We start from the raw sequence: 22,417 nt of genomic DNA, 5'->3' as shown, positions 1-22,417 counted from the left end.
CCGAAGGCTTCCGGGAGCGCTGCCAGTGAGCACTCAGTTATGAAACAACCGTTTCATTGTCTAGGATCTCATTTAAGTATTGCCAAATTTATTTCATGCCTCTCCTATAGAAACTCTGATTTTGAGGGAAATTCGATTTATTTCATTTGGCTAGAGAATGATATCATTTGGTACCATTTGGTTATTTGGTTAAGCTATTGTTTTTTAGGGTTTTTTTTTTTTTTTTTTTTTTTTTGCTTTTTGGGTCACACTCGGCAATGCACAGGGGTTACTCCTGGCTCATGTACTCAGGAATTAACTCCTGGCAGTGCTCAAGGGACCATATGGGATGCTGGGAATCGAACCCGGGTCAGCCACGTGCAAGGCAAACGCCCTACCCGATGTGCTATTGCTCCAGCCCCATTATTGTTTGTTTTAACTTGGTGATTGGTTTAAACAAAGTACTTGAAACATTAAAATACATCATAGGCAGAACTGCAAACTTCAAAAGGATAAATTTTTATTCATATATTATAGGGAAAACAAATAATCATTTAGAGTGTGCTTTGTCCAAATTTTCAATAGGAAAGGTGTTTATTGTTCACTTTTAAAAGGCTTCAAGTAAAATACAGCTAGGAAAATAAAAAATTCAAATTACAAAACTTTTCATGTAAGTAATCATGAATTAAAATTAAAAAAAAAAACAATAATTTTCTAGGAGCCCTAATTGTGGTTTTACTTGAAGTACAGATCAGCAGAACCAAACATTAAGTTATAATAGGCATTGTGAGCAGTGTTACACTGTGTAACTTTTAAAAAATTAACCTGAAGTTGTTATAAACTACATAAAAATTTGCATTATTCTTCCAGTGCCCCCAAAAGCTCTACAAAGTCAGTGATGTACCATTCGGCGTTGTCCTTTACTTGTTGCCTGATCACATTCCCACCAAAGCCAATGAAAACGTCCTAATAAGGAAAGAAAAAGAGGAAACAGTTAATGCACACACACACACACACAGTATATACAGCTGTTACAGAGGTATGTCCAGTCACCCCCAGGCGCCTCCAAGCTCCCATGAGCCTCCTCCTATCCCTGAATGACGCTCCACTAAGCTGCAGACACACTAATAATGATCCCTGTTCTCTTACTATCAAAACTGCTGCTGAAAATACAGTCACCTCTGGTGGTAATTGTCTGAGTTCTCTGTTCAGTGACAAGCACACTCAGGCCTGGCAATTCAAAGATCAAAGAGAAGCCTGGAAGAGCAGGTACCATGGGTGACCTTAGTGACCTTCCAGGGAAGGGTGTTACTTGGGAAATAAAGTAAATAAAAACAAATAAAAGAATAAACTAAGACAGAGAGGAAACACTACTTTTGTCCTCTTTTCTTTCTTTCCTTCTTTCTTTCTTTCCTTCCTTCCTTCCTTCCTTCCTTCCTTCCTTCCTTCCTTCCTTCCTTCCTTCCTTCCTTCCTTCTTTCTTTCTTTCTTTCTTTCTTTCTTTCTTTCTTTCTTTCTTTCTTTCTTTCTTTTGCATCACACCTAGCAATGCACAGGGCTTACTCCTGGATCACGCACTCAGAAATTATTCCTGGCGGTGCTCAGGGGACCATTTGGGATGCTGGGAATCGAACCTGGGTTGGCTGTGTACAAGGCAAACACTCTACCCGCTGTGCTATAGCTCCAGCCCCCGTCCTGTTTCTTTTCTTTCTTTTGGGTCACACCCACCAATGCTCTGGGGTTACTCCTGGCTCTGCACTCAGGAATTACTCCTGGCGTTGCTTGGGGGGGCCATATGGGATGCTGGGAATCGAACTCAGTTCGGCCTCGTGCAAGGCAAACGCCCTACCCACTGTGCTATTGCTCCAGCCCCTGTCCTGCTGCTTTTTTGATGTCAAAGTAAGAACTCAGAACCTCAAAACATACCAAAGTATAGGCTCTATCACTGAGCTTCGTGGGGGCAAGCACCTTCACTTTTTCTTAATAAAACTGTTTCAAGCTACATTGTTTCATTCATTTCTACCAAGTAATACCTTAAACAAAAAATCTTTGTTTTGGGGACCACACCTGGCTCTACTCGGGACCCCATGGGGTTCCACTGCTAGAAGGAAAGTACCCTACCAGCTGTGCTCTCTCTCTCTCTGAATTCTTTCACTTGTTTCTAATACTTTTGTTTTCTGGTCTGGGAACCACATCTAGCAGTGTTCAAGGACTACTCCTGGCGTTGGGGTTGCCCCTGACAGTGCTCCAGGGGACCATGAGGTGCCAGGGACTGAACCCCGACCTTTCACGTGTAGAGCATGCACTTCAGCACTCAGAAGTGTCCCTCTGGCCCTGTGAATAACCTTTCAAAATGGTATTTTTCTTTTTTCTGCCAGGATACAGATGAAATACATACTCATTCACTGTATCACAGTATCACTGTCATCCCGTTGCTCATCGATTTGCTCGAGCGGGCACCAGTTACATCTCCATTGTGAGACTTGTTGTTACTGTTTCTGGCATATCGAATATACCATGGGGGGCTTGCCAGGCTCTGCCGTGCGGGCGAGATACTCTCGGTAGCTTGCCAGGCTCTCTGAGAAGGGCGGAGGAATCGAACCTGGGTCGGCCATGTACAAGGCAAACGCCCTACCCACTGTGCTATAGCTCCAGCACAAGGATGCATTATCTATTTAAATTTTTTTCCTGCTGGGATGGGTCTTCCTGTCTAGAAATGCAGTTTTGATGTAATAATTATGCAATTGTTATGGAAATTCCCATTAGTTTATTTATTTGTTTTTAAGTGAGTCACTGTGAGATACATAGTTACAAAGTTTTTCATGCTAGGGTTTCAGTCACATAATGTTCCAACAACTATCCCTCCACCAGTGTACATTTCCCACCACCAAAGACCCCAGTTTCCCTCCACCACCCCCAACCCCCAACCCACCTCTATGGCAGGCACTCTCTTCCTCCCTCCTTTTCTCTCTCCCCCCTTTCTCTCTCCTTTTCTCTCTCCCTCCCTCTCTCCCTGCCCTTATGGGCATTATGGTTTGCCATACAGGTAAAGAGAGGTTATCATGTTTGTTCCTTTATCTACTTTCATCACGGATTATCCAGAGTGATCATTTCCAGCTATCCTAAGGATGCATTATCTTGAACTGACTCAAACAATAATGTTAACTTGAAAGGATCCAAAGGACTCTTTAACCACTTTGAGTTAGTCATTCACAAAGAAATTACTATTTTTAGATCTCATGAAACTAGGTACAGTGTTTACTATATTTTTTGCTCCCTTTTTCCTTAAAATGATAAAGGCAACGTCCTACATGGAATGGAAACATTGGATACTTAGACACTTGCTGTATAGAATTTGTTTTCTACTAGTCTCAGGAAACAATTATTAATTCAAAGGACAGGGGCTAAGGTGCCTGCCTTCTACTCAGCCAACCTAAATTGATCCCTGGCACGACACATGGTCCCCTGAGCTCAGAGCCAGGAATAAGCCTTGTTGGGTACGGCCTAAGCAAACCCTAGTATATTATATATGTTGACTAAAATTGTTGGTACATTATTATTGTGCACATTTTATGTACATTATTATTTGTGCTATTATTTGGGGAAATAAATCTGAATCATGTTGCAATTTTAGTATATGTGCTGCCGAAGGGAGCACAACCTGAATCATGTTGAAGCCACATTTGGGCTCAGAAGTGGCAATTATACCTGGGGACTTTAAATTTTAATAGTTTTAATTCATTACTTACAACCCCTTTTGAATTAGCAAAAGACTCAACTGACCTTGATATCTGAATTTGAAATAGCTATGTAGATCCATTACAGTTTTCTAAAATCATGATATTTAGATTACAAATCCTCATAAATCTGGGGCTGGAGCAATAGCACAGAGGGTAGGGCGTTTGCCTTGCACGCGGCCGACCCGGGTTCGATTCCCAGCATCCCATATGGTCTCCTGAGCACCGCCAGGAGTAATTCCTGAGTGCAGAGCCAGGAGTAACCCCTGTGCTGTCTAAAATCAAAATACAACTGGAAAAAAAATGTACATTTCATACATACAGCAGGAGGACAAGCTTCCATATCTGTGGCTCCGTCTCCAATCATGACTACTTTCTTAAAATGGAATTTTTCTTTTAAAAATTTAATAACTTTTCCTTTTCCGCCAGATTCGGCTGTCGGCTGCAACTCGTCAAAACCTGCATATTCACCTTAAGAGAGTAGTTAACAGTGTTACATAAGATCTGTAACAGGCCGACCATCTTTTGCCACAGACAATACACTCATACACATGTCACTGAGGAGATTCAGTCAGGTGACTCACCCTGGGCTTCCACGCCAATGCTCACAATCAACAAGCACTGTGTTTGGGTTTGTTTTTGGATTGATTTTTTTCACTTTTATTGCAGTACCATGATTTGTAACAAATGAGAGTGTCTCATGCACACACTATTCCATGACTGCCACCACCATCAATGTCAGCGGTGTCCTTCACACACACAATCCCTGATCACCCCACCTCCACCAAAGTAACCAAGAATTTGACCAAGATCCTTACTAAACAAGCTTTGTTTTTTAAATTACAAATATCTCTTGTCAAGTATCTCTCTTGGTATTTACCTTGGGGCAATTAATTTTGCAATCTCAGCTTCCTGTGCAGCAATTCTCAAACATTAAGGTGCCAGAGTACAATAAAATATTGAAATAAGCTAATGAATAACTTTATCTAAAAGGAGATTTCTACTTATATTTGCTCTTTTCCATTCATAAGGTAATTGCTATGCTTGTTTTTTGTTTGGTTGGTTGGTTTTGGGGCCACCCCTGGCAGTGCTCAGGACTTACTCCTGGCTCTGTGCTCTGGAATCACTCCTGGCAGTGTTTGGGGACACCCCACTTTTTTTTTAAACAACTCTACAAACCCTTTAAAACTGTTTACTGGGTTGGAGAGATAGTACAGCAGGTAGGGTACTTGCCTTGCACATAGTCAACCAGGGTTCTATCTCTGGCACCCCATATTGTACCCTGAGCCCACTGAAAGTGGATTTGTGAGCACAGAGCCAAGAGTAAGCCCTGATGAGCTTACAGTGGGGCCCCAAAACAAAATGTTTACTAATACATAAAATTAGTAATTAACTTTATTTTAAGAATATCCACCACCTCTTGACATAATTGGAAACATCTTAGGGCCTGGAATATGGCTCAAAAGACTAGAGCACACGCTTTGCCTGTCAGAGACGAGGGTTCAACACCGGGCACTGCATGATCCCCCAAGATCCACTGAGAGTGACCTCCGAACAGAACGAGGTGTTGCCACTAGATGGGAGCCAAAAACTGGAGACATCCTAAAAAATAAATACTATATCTATGGCCCTGTAATGATCCAAGAGGGTCCAGGGGCAGCCTCAAAGGTAGATATATGGGAGAAGTGTGCCGAAAGTAGCTAATGGACCAAACAGGATGACCTCTCAGTGTCTGTGTTGCAAGCCATGATGCCCAAAAGTAGAGAGAGAGTATGGGGAATATTGTCTGCCATAGAGGCAGGGGGAGGGTGGGAAAGGGGGGGTATATCCGGGATATTGGTGGTGGGGAATGTGCACTGGTGAAGGGATGGGTGTTTGACCATTGTGAGAATGTAACCCAAACATGAAAGCTTGTAACTATCTCATGGTGATTCAATTTAAAAAATAATAATAATAATAATAATAAAAGATAGATATAGGATAGCAACTGACTAATAAATCTTCCTTCTTCAGTCTAAATTGGTTCAAATACATGAGAGCTCACATAAAGTAAAATTCAGCATATAACAAAATTAGTCATAGGGGTAACAGTAACATAGGATCCAACATTTTATTAAGCACAGACACATACACAGGGAGATAATTACATGGATCCTAAAGCTAGAAGAGATAATGATCTCAGTTCGTTTTAAAGAGCCAGGATACCAAAAAACCAAAAGGCAGAATGGGCACTGGTGGAGGGATGGATCACTGTATGACTGAAATGCAAACACGAAAGTTCATAAGTTTGTAACTACCTCATAGTGATTCACTAATAAAAATTTTTTTAAAAAAGGAAAGAAAAGAAACTCCCTACCCATTCTCCATAATTACCACACCATATCTGATGGGGTTCAGACAGTAGGCAACAAATCATAGGGGGATATACATATGCATATATACATATTTTCATATGTATATATATACCAAAGCTCACATCATCCAAACTTTAGCATGTTAATGATATCCTACAGAATGTCTTAATGGCTCCTGCCAAAATAAAACAATCCTCACACTGTTTCCTATAGGAACACTCTTTTTTAAGCACGTTCAGCAGTTCTTCATAACAGACAATACGAAATATATTCTTTCAGTTGTGTTTTCGGACAGGGCTTGGGGCTTGGGATGGAAACATCCCGAATTTGCTGGTGGGAAGGTGTAATGGTGGTGGGACTGGTGTTTGAATATTAAATATTGTGAACTAACTTATAAAATAAAAAAAAGTTTAAAAAAAACTGTAAGAGCTAACAGTATTGTAAACATGTGACTCAAAGTATAATAATTGAATTTAAAAATTGAATGTGATAAGGAGGCAGAATGGGAGCCAGGAGGGAATCTTGGGAATACTGGGGCATAGGAACACTGACACCGATGATGGGATCAAAGTTAGAACATTGTACACCTGAACCCCTATTCGCAGCACTGTAAATCACAATGTCTAAATAGTTTTAAAATAAACAAGTAGTAAAGTACTATGGGCCAAAGAGCTAGTACAAGGGTGAAGGTCTTGCATCCCATCAACCCCAGTTCAATCCCATTACCATACATGGTTCCCTGAGCACAGAGCCAGGAGTAAACCCAGAGCACCTCTGGGTATGGCTCAAAGATAAAATAAAGTATGATTACCATTAAAGTAGAATTTTAGCCTATTGGCAAATACATTGGTTGATGGAATGTTGAGCTTCGAGGCGACATGCTCTACAATGCTTCTAAAGCCACCGGATATAAGAAAAACTTGAACATTTCGTTCATGTAGGCGACTTACAAGCTCCCTGCAAAAAATAAAAAGTATTACACACTGATTTTTATATAAGCTAGAAGACATGCAAGGGCATCTCTAACACCTTTTTTTTTTAACCTGAGTGGCATCAAATAAAATATATTGCCTGCTGAACTCATGTTTTATGTGTGTCTTTCTAAATGTACTCAGAAATTAATCAGTGAGGCCTGACTGCATTAACAATTAATTTCTACCCATGGCTCTGCAAAGATATAAGATAAAGAGGAGATTTAAGTGCTTCCTTGAGAAAAGATGAGGAAAGACTCATCCAACCATACACAGTGTCTATGGTCCAAGAGCAAATCCAAGGGCTGGAAAGCCCACACAAATAACATTATGGTGAGATAACGTCAGGGGGGCAGGCCCCCAAATAGGGGTTCTACCAGGGAAATGCAGACAGACAGCGGGGTTCCTCTTACCTTATGCCCGGGGTCAGATGAGGGGGGTGCTCTGCTATGAGCCGTTGCACCTGCTCCCTGGAGGGCTGAATCAGAGCTAAGCGCTCTGTGAGGGCAGCCTTGAAAGGCACTGCTCCACCCATGGCTCGCCGCGTCCTAGGAGGAAGACCCGCCATCAGGCCCAGCTGTCTTCCAAGCTCCTGACAAGGAAGGAGCTGCCTGGCACCCCCCTATATGAGGTACTCTGCCATGCAAGGGAGTGAGGCCTGGGGATACATGACTGAAAGTTTGCTTCAGACATCAATATTTGTTCTTTAAAATATTGGCCCACGGGCTGGAGCAATAGCACAGCGGGTAGGGTGTTTGCCTTGCACGTGGCTGACCTGGGTTCAATTCCCAGCATCCCATAGGGTCCCCCAAGCACGGCCAGGGCGTAATTCCTGAGTGCAGAGCCAGGAGTAACCTGTGCATCGCCGGGTGTGACTCAAAAAGCAAATAAAATAAAATAAAATAAAATATCGGTCCAGTGGCTGGAGAGATAGTACAATGTTAAGGCACTTGCCTTGCACACACACCAACCAAGGTTTGATGCTCAGCATTTCATATGATTCCCCGAGCACCACCAGGAGTAACCCCTGAGCATTACCAGGTAGGGCACTTGCCTTGCATGGCCGACCTGGGTTCAATCCCCAGCACCCCATCTCGTCCCTGGAGCACCACCAGGAGTAATTCCTGAGTCCAGAACCCTGAGCATCACCAGGTTTAGCCCCCAAACAATAAATAAATAAATAGAAGTAAATAAAATAGAGGTCACATATGGCAGTGCTCAGAGGTCACTGGAGCTATCTGTAGCAATGCTGAGAGGTGTCACAGCAAGAAGCTAGTCAGGGCTCAAACATGCTGGCCTGTGCTCTCCCACTTAAGCTATCTCCTGGCCCTCACACCAGAATTTTGAGGGGTTTGTCTTGTTTTGTTTTGGCTTTTTTGGATCACACCCTAGTAATGCTTAGGGGTTACTCCTGGCTCTGCACTCAGGAATCACTCTTGGCGGTGCTCGGGGGACCACATAGGATGTCGGGGATCAAACCTGGGTCAGCCATATGCAAGGCAAACGCCCCACCTGCTGTAATATCACTCCAGCCGCACATCAGCATTTTGGAGTCACGTGCTTTGCATCCACAAATATAACATTTGATCATCTGGAAAACCACCTATATTAACCACAGGCACCTTCCTGAATGTCAAGGAAACTTGACTTTTTATCAGTCAAGAATGAAACTGCTGAATATCTGGGATTTTTGCATTATCTACAGCTGAACGGTCTGGGGGCAGCAGATTCCACATCTGACCGGATACTCCGTCTGCAGTATCTCATCATTTTATAAAGTGAATAAATATTATTCCTACATTTCTGACACAGCATCCTCAACTCCACAGAACTTGGCCAGCTCATCAATTCCTTCTTCTCTGATGACTGTGCTATCAACATCAAAGCACACAGCATCCGCCGAACAGAAGAGCTTCCTCAACTCTGGGTGGGAGACCATCCTTGGAAGAATATTCCTCCTACAACCGGGGGCAGAGGGAGGAATATATAAATATAATGTATATATATAAGAGAGATACACACACACATAAATATATACATATATGACAAATATATTTAAAGACATAAAATACAATTATAAAAAGATGCAGCTGTGCCTACCAATTCAGTACCAATAGACTTTGATTTGTTTCAGTGTAGCCTACATAAGCACGTATTCCCATTGAGTTGGGAATTGAACCCAGGGCCTCACACATGCAAGGCAGATGCTCTACTACTGAGTCACATTCATACCAGACCCACCTTTTCTTTCTGGACGACTCAAGTGGTGCTGTTCCCCCCACACACACACACAGTGATTCTCAGCTGAGTCCGTAATTCAATGCAAGGTCCCACAGATGCAGTGCAGTTCAGGCCTGTGGTATTGGGGGACCCGGGCACCCCAGGGCTGCACCTGGTGATGGTCGGGTCGCACACTATCCTGGGGATCAAACCAGGGTCAGCCACAGGCACTTAACCTCTATCCTACCTCTCCAGACTCTCACTTTTTTTTTGGGGGGGGGTCACACCCAGCATTGCACAGAGGTACTCCTGGCTCTGCACTCAGGAATTACTCCTGGTGGTGCTGGGGGACCATATGGGATGCTGGGAATCGAACCCAGGTCGGCCGCGTGCAAGGCAAACGCCCTACCCGCTGTGCTATAACTCCAGCCCCATCACTTCTGAGCATAATGAAATGTCTTCTAAATTAAGTGTTTCTGTAATGTTGAGATTACAAACACAAACAAGACCTAAACAACTAGGGACTCACTTTAGTCAAGTACTAACTTGCAAATATATCTGATGGTCAGCCCATATTCCAGTATATTTTTGGACATAATAACTATAGCAATAAGACAAGTGCTAAAATAGAAATGTGCCAATATACTATGGAAATATGAGAAACTATTTAACTTTGTAGATGAAACGGGGCTTTTCAGAAGCACAGGTATTTGAGCTGAATCTTGAAGGGTAAATGGACCTCTGCATGGAATCTCCAAAGGCAGGCTATCCGTTTAGGGATGCTGGGAAGAGGAGAGAAATAGATGGAAGCAAGAGAGAGCAGTGACAGCTAAGGGCACGGCTGAGGCGTGAAGGAAGAAGGATGGATGACATGCTGGCAGCTGCCCGCAAGCCCACTCCAGCTGCTAGGGCTGTGAACATGCTAAGGAGCTGGATTTTAACTTCAAGATAAGGTTAATCTTGAAAAGCTTCGTGCTTCAGCAGAGAAGTCAGAATGAAACATACACACTTGTTGGTCCCCAGTGTAAGGTGGTAACTGAAGGCACGGCCTGGTGAAAGTTGCCGGAGTGAAGAGAGGAAGGCTCAGGACAGAGACCTGATGAACAGAATGTTTAGGTCATGGGGCTGGAGTGATAGCACAGCGGGTAGGGCGTTTGCCTTGCACGCGGCCGACCCGGGTTCTAATCCCAGCATCCCATATGGTCCCCTGAGCACCGCCAGGGGTAATTCCTGAGTGAAGGAAGAGCCAGGAGTAACCCCTGTGCATCGCCGGGTGTGACCCAAAAAAAAAAAAAAGAATGTTTAGGTCAGGACCTTAAGAAGAAAAATGAAAATCAGAGTCACAGGAAGAAACTGGGAAATCACTGGGCAGCAGAGAGTATGGAAAGAATTCAAGAAAAACTTTAGTATTTATTTCTTAAAATCAATGTACTTGAGGGCTGAAGCAATAGCACAATGGATAGGGTGTTTGCCTTGCACGCGACTGACCAGGGTTCGATTCCCAGCATCCCATATGGTCCACTGAGCACCGCCAAGAGTAATTCCTGGGCTGGAGCGATAGCACAGCGGGAAGGGCATTTGCCTTGCACGCAGCCAACCCGGGTTCTAATCCCAGCATCCCATATGGTCCCCTGAGCACCACCAGGAGTAATTCCTGAGTGCAGAGCCAGGAGTTACCCCTGTGCATCACCACGTGTGATTCCCCACCCCCCAAAAAAAAGCAAAAGAGGAAATCAATGTACTTGAATGATGGGGGTCACGACAGTGCAACAGTGTGACTTGAAGGGGGTCAAGGGTGTCCTGAGGTCTCCTAGAACAGTCTTACCTAAGAGACTGATAGGTCATGTCCAAGGGCACATAACTGATGCAAGTAATCTATATTTAGAATAGCTATCGGCTGAAAGAAGACTTTAAGGAGCAGGCCAACAAACTGTGATATCTAATCAATGATTCTGGCAGAATGATCCAATTAGAAACTGACCTGGGAGGGAAACTGGGAACCCACACCAGGAAATACTCAGAGGCTATGCCTGGCTCTGTGGAGTTTTCTTACTTTTATATCTTTCTTGAGATACTATTAACGGAGGTTTCATGCACACATCATTTCTATGCCAACAGAATGCCCAATTCCCTCCCACAAGATCCCAAGGCCTCTCCCATTAAGCTCCCCATCCCCTTCGGCTCTCCAGTTCTGCTGCCTCTAGCCATTTGTAATTCCCTTCCTGTGTATCTTTAAATCCCACATCTGAAACAGAGATCATTTTGTATCTATCTCTTTCCTCTTCTCACTCATTTCACTCCCCCCAACAAACTCAGTTCCATGAGTTTCTAGTTGTGTTGCCTTTGGTCCTTTGTGTATCATTAAGTGCCACATAAGAAAGAAATCATTCTGAATCTATCCCTTTTATTCTGTCTGACTTCATTCAGCATGATACATTCTAGTTCCATCCATGTAATGGTGAATTAAATGATTTGATCCTTTCCTACAGTTGCATAATATTCCACTGTGTATATACTTCTTTTTTTTTTTTTTTTTTTGCTTTATGGATCACACCTGGCAATGCACAGGGGTCACTCCTGGCTCTGCACTCAGGAATTACCTCTGGCGGTGCTCAGGGGATCATATGGGGTGCTGGGAATCGAACCGGGGTCAGCCGCGTGCAAGGCAAACGCCCTACCTGCTGTGCTATCACTCCAGCCCCACTACAACTTCATCTGCAGTTGAGCATCTGTTTTTTTCTGTATCTTGGCTATTGCACCACAATGAACATAAATGTGTTTATATCCTTCTAAATTAATGTTTTTTATTTGGAGGGGTAGATGCCAAAAAATCATATGGTTGGATCATATGGGAGCTCTACTCTTACTTTTGGAGAAATCTCCATATTGCTTCCCATAGAGGCTGAAACAGACATTCTATCCAACAAAGACTGAGGTTTCTTTTCTCACCACATCATCACCAACACTGGCTATTTCCAGACTTCTTGATACATGCCATTCTCACTAGTGTGAGATGGTATCTCACTGTTGCTTTAATTTGCATTTTCCTGACCACACGTGGTAATGAACAGTTTGTTTCATATGCCTATTTATTGGCTCCATATTTAAGGGACCAAATGTGGTGCCAGGGATTGAACAAAGATTGGCCACATGCAAGCGTCTTATCTCTCTGGTCCTCTGTGTGGGTGGGGAAAAAAAAACCTCTTAAGCCAGAAATTGGCTAACTATTGCCAGTAAGCCAAATCCAACCTGCCACTTCTCTTTGTATGGCCTATGACAAAAGAATATTCTGTCCACTTTTGTCTTGCCTATCATTCTACCCAGACCCAAAAATTAGGGGCCCGGGCTGGAGCGGTAGCACAGTGGGTAGGGTGTTTGCCTTGCACACGGCTGACCGGGGTTCAATCCTCAGCAATCCAAATGGTCCCCTGAGCACTGAGGAATTCCTGAGTGCAGAGCCAGGAGTAACCCCTGTGCATCACAAGGTGTGACCCAAAAGGACAAAAAAAAAAAGAAAGAAAGAAAGGAAGAAAGGAAGAAAGAAAGAAAGAAAGAAAGAAAGAAAGAAAGAAAGAAAGAAAGAAAGAAAGAAAGAAAGAAAGAAAGAGAGAGAGAGAGAGAGAGAGAGAGAGAAAGGAAGGAAGGAAGGAAGGAAGGAAGGAAGGAAGGAAGGAAGAAAGAAAGAAAGAAAGAAAGAAAGAAAGAAAGAAAGAAAGAAAGAAAGAAAGAAAGAAAGAAAGAAAGAAAGAAAGAAAGAAAGAAAGAAAGAAAGAAAAACTTAGAGGCCCACAGGAGACACAGTGTCACCATGATGACACCAAGTGGGCAAGCACTGGAAGAACTCAGGAGGTTGGGATGATACTGTATCACCACAGAAACAACTTTGATAAATACCACCAGGTTACTGGGAAAGTTCATACAATGGATTATCACTTAAGGAGATACCAGCGCTTCTGTCCAACTGTCTATAGGTTCAATTACTCTATTATAAAGGATGCAATTTAGAAAGGCATGTGGGGGGAGGCACAGACCTGTCAGACTCTAAGGGTAACATTCTCCCTGCAGCCCTAAGTGTGACTGGATTCAACCTTTAACCCCTGGTCCCTCCCAGAAAGTTAAGGAGGGGTGGGACTTTAATTCCAGCCCTCTAATCACATAGTTGGATCTCCAAGCAAACAGTCCCATTCATTGAAGGGTCCCCCAAGTAACCATTAACATAACAAAAGACAACTTTATTGCTCTAAATTCCAAGGGTTCTAAGAACTAGACCAGAGATTCTTATCTCCTGGGTCTAGTTCTTAGAACCCTTGGAATAAAGACCAAATATGTTTCTTCTTATAAATGATAATATCTTACTCATACCTTCCATCTTCCCTCATTATCACAAAGCAAATCTTATGATCTCATGAAAAAAAATCTCAGTACCTATTTTTTTTTTTGCTTTTTGGGTCACACCTGGCAATGCACAGGGGTTATTCCTGGCTCTGCACTCAGGAATTACTCCTGGCAGTGCTCAGGGGACCATAAGGGATGCTGGGATTTGAACCTGGGTCGGCCACGTGCAAGGCAAACGCCCTACCCGATGTGCTATCACTCCAGCCCCTCAGTACCTATTTTTAAAAAGCAAAAACTTTTTAAAAAACCTGGTTGTCCTGTGTTGTAATTTTTTCCCTCTTGCACAACCCCTATCTTGCAGCAGTCAGAATCATGTGCAGCATGTGGACACCCGAATTAATCCGAGAACCAGGGATTATTCCAGGCTCTTTCTCATCAGGGATCACGAAGAGCAAAGCTGTCCTACTCACCTGAGTGCATGAAATGGCACCAGAGTTTCAACCCAGGACCAAGCAGGAGCTATAACCCAAAAAAGACACTTTCGAGGTCTCCATTTTATTTTTGGTTTGGGGCGGGGATGGGAGCACATCTAGTGGTACTCAGGGATTACTCTCAGCTCTGGCGCTGCTCAGGGAATCGTGTGGTGTCCAGGATCAAATCCAGACCTTCTACATGCAAAGCATGTGCTCCATCTCTGAGGATATTACCTCTGTCCCTCCCCCCACCCCCATTTTAACTCTACTACTGTATTTAGCATATTCAGATTTCATTAAACTCTTGCTAATTCATTTCCCACTGTCAGTATATTAACATAACCTTTTATTCTTTTTCACTCTCTGGATGTGTTTCTTAGGAGAATCATCTCTATCCTGCACTTCAACCCTTTTGCTATTTTGGAAATCCCAAATATCACATCCTTTCCATCCACAGATAAGACTTTAAAAATATAAATACACACACAAGTAGAAAAAATAGGAACACAATTTATATTTAAATTTAGATTTAAATACAAATATATTATGTACAATATTATATATTTATTATATATTAAACACATATTAAATATGTTTAAATATATTAAAAATCCAGACGGGAGCAATAGCACAGCAGGTAGGGCATTTGCCTTGCATGCGGCCGACCCGGGTTCGATTCCTCTGTCCCTCTCAGAGAGCCTGGCAAGCTACCGAGAGTATCCCGCCTGCACGGCAGAGCCTGGCAAGCTACCCATGGTGTATTCAATAGGCCAAAAGCAGTAACAACAAGTCTCACCATGGAGATGTTACTGGTGCCCGCTCGAGCAAATCGATGAACAACGGGACGACAGTGCTACAAAGCTATTTTTGTTTGGTTTTGGTTTGGGGACCACACCGGCTGGTGCTCAGAACTTACTCTTGGCTCTATTCTCAGATATCATTCCTGGTTCAGAGGACCACATGTGGTGACAGGGACTCAAACAAGAGTTGGCGGTAGATGAGGCAAGAACTTGACAACAAGGTGGAAAGTTTGTTGTCTTTACTGCAATGTAAGCACTGGAGACTTTGCTCTGTTCTCAACATACATATTTCTTATACCTTCTCACTTCCCAGTGGCCTTTGCCCTGTCTCACTGGGGGATGTTCTTATGTATCATGTTTAATGTTAAACTAGGTCCAGTCACTGATGGGGGGAGAAGAACAAACATCAGGCCCTCCAGAAAGATCCCTGAAGGCTGCCCAGTACAGCCCCTCGGGCAGATGTTATTGAATGACATTATCAAAGACTTTATGAGGCATCTTCCATCCCTCCCAGAGATTCATTACACCACTGAGGGTCTGACCAGACCCTATCTCCCCCTAACCTATTACCCATCTTGTATTCTGACGTTTTCCCAACCAGCCCTATATAAACTCCCAGCCCCAAACAAAGAGTAAGACGGTTGTTCTGGTTTGTTCTGTGGCCACCCAAGGCTCCATACAGCTCTGTGCTTAGGGATCACTCCTGTTGGTGCTCAAAGGACCATACGTGGTATTGGGTACTAGAACTGGGGTTGGCATGTGCAAGACAAGCACCTAATCCCCGAACTCTCTCCCTGAAAATGGTTTTTAGGTACAAGAAGTCCACCATCTTCTTAGACAGCCACCACTCGAATAAACCATTTTTTCTCGGCCAGCTCTTTTCTCTTGAATATCTAGCGCAAAAGAAATGGATCTTGGATGTGGTAACAACTCCAGGAGCCTGGGAGATAGTACAGTGGACAGGGCGCTTTTCCTGCATACAGGCAACCAGATTCGATCCCTGGTATACTATATGGTCCCCAGAGCCTGCCAGGAATGATTCCTCAGTGCAAAAGTCAGGAGTTATCCCTTCACACTGCCAGGTATGGCCATTCCCCCCCCCAAAAAAAAAAAAAAACAGGAAAACAATCTCAACCTACTATTCTATTAGTTTAAAGTTAAAATGCTTACGTAGCAATGATGACTATATGAACATCAAAATCAGTACCATATTCTGAAAGAATATGGGACTGGAGCGATAGCACAGCGGGTAGGGCATCTGCCTTGCATGTGGCCGACCCAGGTTCGATTCCTCCGTTCCTCTCGGAAAGCCCAGCAAGCTACCGAGAGTATCCTGCCTGCACGGCAGAGCCTGGCAAGCTCCCCGTGGCGTATTCAATATGCCAAGAACAGTAACAACAAGTCTCACAATGGAGACGATACTGGTGCCCGCTCCAGCAAATTGATTATTCTGAAAGAAATCACAAAGCCAACATCTGAGTCTGGTCACACCTATCTTTCTCAGGAATGCTAGCATGTTCACTTCATAGGTTAACAGACAATATATGGTAGTAAAACGTTTTAAGTTTACACAGCTAATCAATGCCTACATACCTAAAAACCTAGGCTGGAAAGACACTCAACAGACTGGAGCACACTGAAAGAGGCCTGGGTCCGAGCCACAGCATCACCAGGAGTGACCCCAAGAAATACAGGCTGTGAACTCCCCTCCAAAAAAAAAAAAATTCAGACCGGGGGCTGTGAGAAAGCTCAAAGGGTTGGAGCAATGCATTGCATGCACCAGGCCCTTAGTTTAACTTCCGTTGCCTCCGACAAAAGAAAAAATTCAGACCAGAGGTTAAAACGAACACGTTTGGAGAAAACAAAAGGTCAGATGTTGTTACTGTTCATATAGTAAAATTTTAAATTTTTATTTCATTCTCTTGCTCTAAAAAACTGTTATTTTTAAATATGTATATTTATTATTCGGGGGGTGATTGGCGCGATAGCACAGCGGGTAGGGTGTTGGCCTTGCATGTGGCTGACCTGGGTTCGATTCCTCTGTCCCTCTCGGAGAGCCCAGCAAGCTACCAAGAGTATCCCACCCGCACGGCAGAGCCTGGCAAGCTACCCATAGCGTATTGGATATGCCAAAAACAGTAACAACAAGTCTCACAATGGAGATGTTACTGGTGCTGGGTTCCCCGAGAGAGATGGAGGAATCAAACCCCGGTGCAAGGCAAACTCCCTTCCCGCTGTGCTATCGCTCCAGCCCCTACTACTGGGTAAAAGAGAGAAAGAAAAAACTTCCTCACTTAAACTTTTTCAAATTCTCCATTTCTATATCTTAGAAGAGGTAGCAAAGTTCTGCAGCAACGGCCCTTTGTGACTATCGATCTCTTGCCTTCCTGTGTCGGAACAAATAAAAGCTGGTACAGAGGTGATGGAGGTCAAGCTAAGCCGGAGGGAGCTGCGTTTCTTCCCAGTGCATTCCATGAGGGTCACAGAAGAAACTTTGCAAAACAGTTTGGGCGGAAGCGGGCGAGGGGTGGAGGGGGTGGTGGGCAAAGCACAAGACTAGAGGATCAACCAGTTGGACAGAGGGGCCACAGGGAGAAAACAATGTGGAAAGAGGCCAGAGTCAGGAAAAGGCCGCAGGGCTGTGGAGGTAGTACAGTGCTCACTCTGCGCACCGTTGACCAGGGTTCAATCCCCATCACCTAAGCCCTGCCAGGAGAGATCCCTGAGCACAACGCCGGGAGGAAACAGTGAACACAGCCAGGGGTGTCCCTCCCACACTCATAAAAGAAAAAGGTTGAGGGGGCTGGAGCGATAGCACAGAGGGTAGGGCGTTTGCCTTGCACTCGGCTGACCCGGGTTCGATTCCCAGCATCCCATATGGTCCCCCGAGCACTGCCAAGAGTAATTCCTGAGTATCAAGCCAGGAGTAACCCTGTGCATCACCGGGTGTGACCCAAGAAGCAAAAAAAAAAAAAAAAAAGGTTGAGAAACGTTGGCTTAGAGAAGAACAAGGCAAAATCCTTAACAGGTCTCATCTGGAACACTGGCAGTAAGTGCAAGCCAGTTGAGAAATTTCTTTTTGTTGTTGATTTTATTTTTTCTTTTTTGGTTACACCCGGCGATGCTCAGGAGTTACTTCTGGCTCTGCACTCAAGAATAACACCTGGCAGTGCTCGGGGGACCATATGGGATGCCGGGGATTGAACCTGGGTCGGCCTCGTGCATGGCAAATGCCCTACCCGCTATACTATCACTCCAGTCCCCAGTTGAGAAATTTCTAAGCACTGTAGCACTGTCCTCCGGTTGTTCATCGATTTGCTCGAGCGAGCACCAGTAATGTCTCCATCATGAGACTCGTTGTTACTTGGGCTGGAGCAATAGCACAGTGGGTAGGGCATTTGCCTTACATGCGGCCGACCCGGGTTCGATTCCCAGCATCCCATATGGTCCCCTGAGCACCACCAAGGGTGATTCCTGAGTGCAGAGCCAGGAGTAACCCCTGTGCATGGCCGGGTGTGACCCAAAAAGCAAAAAAAAAAAAAAAGAGAGAGAGACTTGTTACTGTTTTTGGCATATCGAATATGCCACATATCGATATGCATATCGAACATGGCAGAGCTTGCCAGGCTCTGCCATGTGGGCAGGATACTCTCGGTAGCTTGCCTGGCTCTCCGAGAGGGATGGAGGAATCAAAGCCAGGTTGGCCGCATGCAAGGCAAATGCCCTACCCACTGTGCTATCGCTGCAGCCCCCAAAAGCCAAAAAAAAAAAAAAAAAGCAACCAAACAAAGGAAAAAGAGAAAAAGAAGGAAGAAAGGGAGGTGGGGACCCAGAGCCCAGAGAAATTTCTTAGAGAAATTTCTAAACAAGAGAAAAATAACCTCTGTAAAAAGGACTAGACTTCCTGGTGTATCCCCACCTATAGGATATTTTATGCTAAAAAGTAATAGATATTCTTCATAGAACCTGAGATATTATGTAGCAATGGTTATAATAAAGTCATTTTTTACAGGTAAAAAAGTAAATAGCTAGTGATACACGAATAAGAACAAAAGACAAATCAGACTCACGTTTATCCAGTGCTGTACTCCTAAAGATTACACTCCTTCCCCCTTCCTGAATAACAATTCAACATAAAGTTCTGACTTTATGCCTTAAGATCTTGAACAGGTTCTGCAAGAGCAACAAAAGCCTAAAAAGAGAGAACAAGGAAATGAACATCAAGATCCTGAAGGGAAACTGGCTTCACGCCCCTCCTGCCACGGTCATGCAGGCGGAATAGCAGAGGCAGTTTTCTAAGACAGTTTCCCGAGGAAAACGCTCGACTTCTCCCTCCTTTGAACATTAACGGAGTAAACACATTCTTTTCTGTGGTTGCTTTTGACTCCACAAATGCTTTAGGCTTGCTAGGTGATCTACACCTGCTTTTTTTTTTTTCCTTTCTTTTTCTTGGTGGGGGGTGGGGGGGGGTGGCACGGACTACACCCAACTGTGCTCAGGGCTGACTCCTGGCTCTGCACTCACGGATCACTCCTGGTGAGTCCTGGGAGACCACATGGGGTGTCAGGGATCAAACCCAGGTCAGCCATGTGAAAGGCAAAGACCCTACACTCTGTACTATCTCTTGAGTCCCAGTTTGTCAGTTTCTTATTTAAAAAAAAAAAAAAAAAAAGTACTTTGGAAGAGCCCAGAAAAATAGCGGGTAGGGTGCTGGGCTTGCAGATGGCTGGTGGCATTCAATCACAAATGGTCCCCCCACTCTGCGCTCAGGAGTGATTCAGGATAAGCCCTTAGCACAACTGGGTGTGTCCCCAAAACAAAGATACTGGTTGGGAGAAATGATTTTTTTGGTTTGGGTGTATGCAGGGCGTCAGGATTCAATACCTGCCATCACGTGATATCTCAAGCACTGCTGGGAGTGACTCCCAAGCACTGAGTAATAAACAGCTCCAAGCACCAGTGAGTGTGGCCCATACCAACAACAACAACAACAACAACAGAAAAGTTAAGCATATGATTATCCTAAAACTCTGCAATCCCACTCCAAGAGATTTATCTAGAAGAAATATAAACATACATAGAATATAACAACCCAAATTCATCAACAGGTAAATGGGCAAATAAATTGTGATATAGCACTACAACTGAACACTATTCATCAGGAAAAATCAACAAGTTACTGATATAGGATAAAATATTTTTTTTTTTTTTTTTTTTTTTTTTGCTTTTTGGGTCACACCCAGCGATGCTCAGGGGTTACTCCTGGCTTTGCACTCAGGAATTACTCCTGGCAGTGCTTGGGGGACCATATGGGATGCCGGGGATCGAACCCGGGTCGGCCGCGTGCAAGGCAAACGCCCTACCCGCTGTGCTATCGCTCCGGCCCCAGGATAAAATATTTTAAACATGATAAAATACCAATAACATGGATTAAAAAAATTAAATACATGGGGCTGGAGCAATAGCACAGCAGGTAGGGCGTTTGCCTTGCACGCGGCTGACCCGGGTTCGATTCCCAGCATCGCATATGGTCCCCTGAGCACCGCCAGGGGTGATTCCTGAGTGCAGAGCCAGGAGTAACCCCTGTGACCCCAAAAAGCAAAAAAAAAAAAAAAAAAAAATTAAATACATACAGGACTGGAGAGTAGAGTATAGTAGGTCAGAGGTTTGCTTGCATAGACCTGGCCCAAGTTCCATCCCTGGCTTCTGATATGGTCCTCAGAACCCTACCAGGAGTGATCCCTGAGCACATAGCCAGGAGTAAGCCTGAGCACAGCCAGGTTTGGGTTCAAAAACTGATGGAAGAAGTCAGACACAAGGGAGTACATAAGTTTTCATGAAAGCCTAGGAAATGATGCAAATAAAGGGGCCAGAGAGGTAGCCAAGGCCTTGAGTTCCAGCCTTATGCGCAGGCAAAAGCCACAGGTTTGATCTCACACCACATGGTACCTGGAGTGACCAACCGCCGGGCAATGAGCTGGGATGGTCCAAAAAAGAAAAAAGAAAGAAAGGAAGTACAAACAAATGATTTAATGACAAAGGTCAGTAGAGCCAGGGGTGGTAGCTCTAGGGGCGGTCGTAGAAAAGAAATCAGAGGAAACTTCGGAGGTATGGAACTGTTGTAGTGGATAAGTATAAATTTGCCAAAATCCAAAATGTCACTTAAAATAGGTACATTAAAAAAATTGACTTAAAATACAGGTTATCATGACAGAGATAGGACCATGATCGATTCTATATTGGAAACCCACCTTTAGTAAAATACAAAAACCTTTCATTTTATTCCTTTCTTCCCAGATCCTCATTCCAGTGTCAAATATTTAAAGGGTAACTAATTGGGACGTGCAATGCATATGAGGAAAACTTACTGCCTGACAGAATTAAACTCCAAACTTGAGGTTGCGGTACCTTTACAACAATACGAGCTGGGTGCTTTTGAATATTCCAATTCAAAAAAAAAAAAAAGATGACAAAGTCAAGTCCCTGCATTTTGGAGACTTTCCTATTCTTGTAACGAAGACCGCCGCTGCAGGATTGCATCATTCATTCATGCTGTTTGGACAGGCAGCCGTGGAATAATGAAATGCAAGCTGATGAAATAAAGCCTTACAGTTTCGGAAATGCGCTGCCTGTCTCGGTTTGAAGCATAAACACAGAATCACGGGAGCATGTGGAAAAGACAGACCGGCGATCGCAAAGTCGGGCGCACTGAGTGAGACACATGCTGGGGCTTACCCGGCGCCGCTGCTCCTCCCTGGGCCGCAAGCCACCGCCACCAGGACGCCTGCCGCCGCAACCTTCCGAGCCGGGGAGGGGGCGGGGGGCTGCAACCGACGCTCAGAACTGGAGTTCCGACCGAGATGACCTGTGCCGACCCGCCGAGCCTTCCCCAGACCACCGCCAGAGGTCTGGCCGAGGAGCAGAGAGGGTTTCTGGTCGGTTTTGCAGAGTGGAGGCTGCAGAGCTTGGCTCGGTGGAACAGGACTGAGGAGTCCTTGTTCCCGCCCCGGGGGTGGGGCGCCCTGGGCCCGCCCCCTCCCCCCTCCCGGGGATCAGCGCGTGCGAACTTACAGACGCGCTCGGCTCGCACCACCTGCCCTGGGCAGAAGAGCGAAGGGTCTTCAAGGGGCTCCTCCCCGCCACCGCCACGTGGGATAAGGGGACTTGGGAGAAACAAGGGCCCCCTGGCACTGGTTTTGTAATGAGAGAAAACCCTTTAGGGGTCTTTTGAGGTCCACATTCAGCTTTACCCTCCAGAAGAACTGTGGGTCCCAGGAGAACTCCCCACATAACTTTATTAGGGGCCCGAGCCATAGTACAAAGGGTAGGGCAGGAGGCTTGCGCGCAGCCAACGTAGGTTCGGTCCCCCGGCATCCCAGGGATGATCCCTGAGTAGAGAGCCAGGACTAAGTCCTGAGCATCGAGCCAGGACTGATCCTAGATCACATCTGGGCACTGCCGGGTGTGGCAAGAAAAGAACGTACTGGAAAGCAAAATACTGCAAACTTAGACCAAGTGAATCTCTGCACTCTTTGTTTCCTGTTTGCT

At 44.6% G+C, this 22,417-nt stretch overlaps 1 protein-coding gene across 1 annotated transcript; it reads right to left on the bottom strand.

Annotated features, from left to right (window-relative positions):
• Positions 1 to 475: 475 nt before the first annotated feature.
• Positions 476 to 21,837, bottom strand: PSPH (phosphoserine phosphatase). Its single transcript, XM_055136073.1, has 7 exons — positions 21,605 to 21,837; positions 18,940 to 19,061; positions 8,841 to 8,999; positions 7,455 to 7,589; positions 6,882 to 7,027; positions 4,039 to 4,187; positions 476 to 945 (listed from the first exon to the last, which is right to left on the bottom strand). The coding sequence occupies exons 3-7, from the start codon at positions 8,978 to 8,980 to the stop codon at positions 838 to 840; spliced, it is 678 nt and encodes a 225-aa protein (XP_054992048.1). The 5' UTR covers positions 8,981 to 8,999; positions 18,940 to 19,061; positions 21,605 to 21,837; the 3' UTR covers positions 476 to 837.
• Positions 21,838 to 22,417: the final 580 nt, after the last annotated feature.

The sequence above is a fragment of the Sorex araneus genome, chromosome 4 (genome assembly GCF_027595985.1).
Source record: "Sorex araneus isolate mSorAra2 chromosome 4, mSorAra2.pri, whole genome shotgun sequence".
NCBI classification, from domain to species: Eukaryota; Metazoa; Chordata; class Mammalia; order Eulipotyphla; family Soricidae; genus Sorex; species Sorex araneus.
Note: the sequence above shows the minus strand (reverse complement) of the source record. Positions and strands in the feature narration are given on the sequence as shown.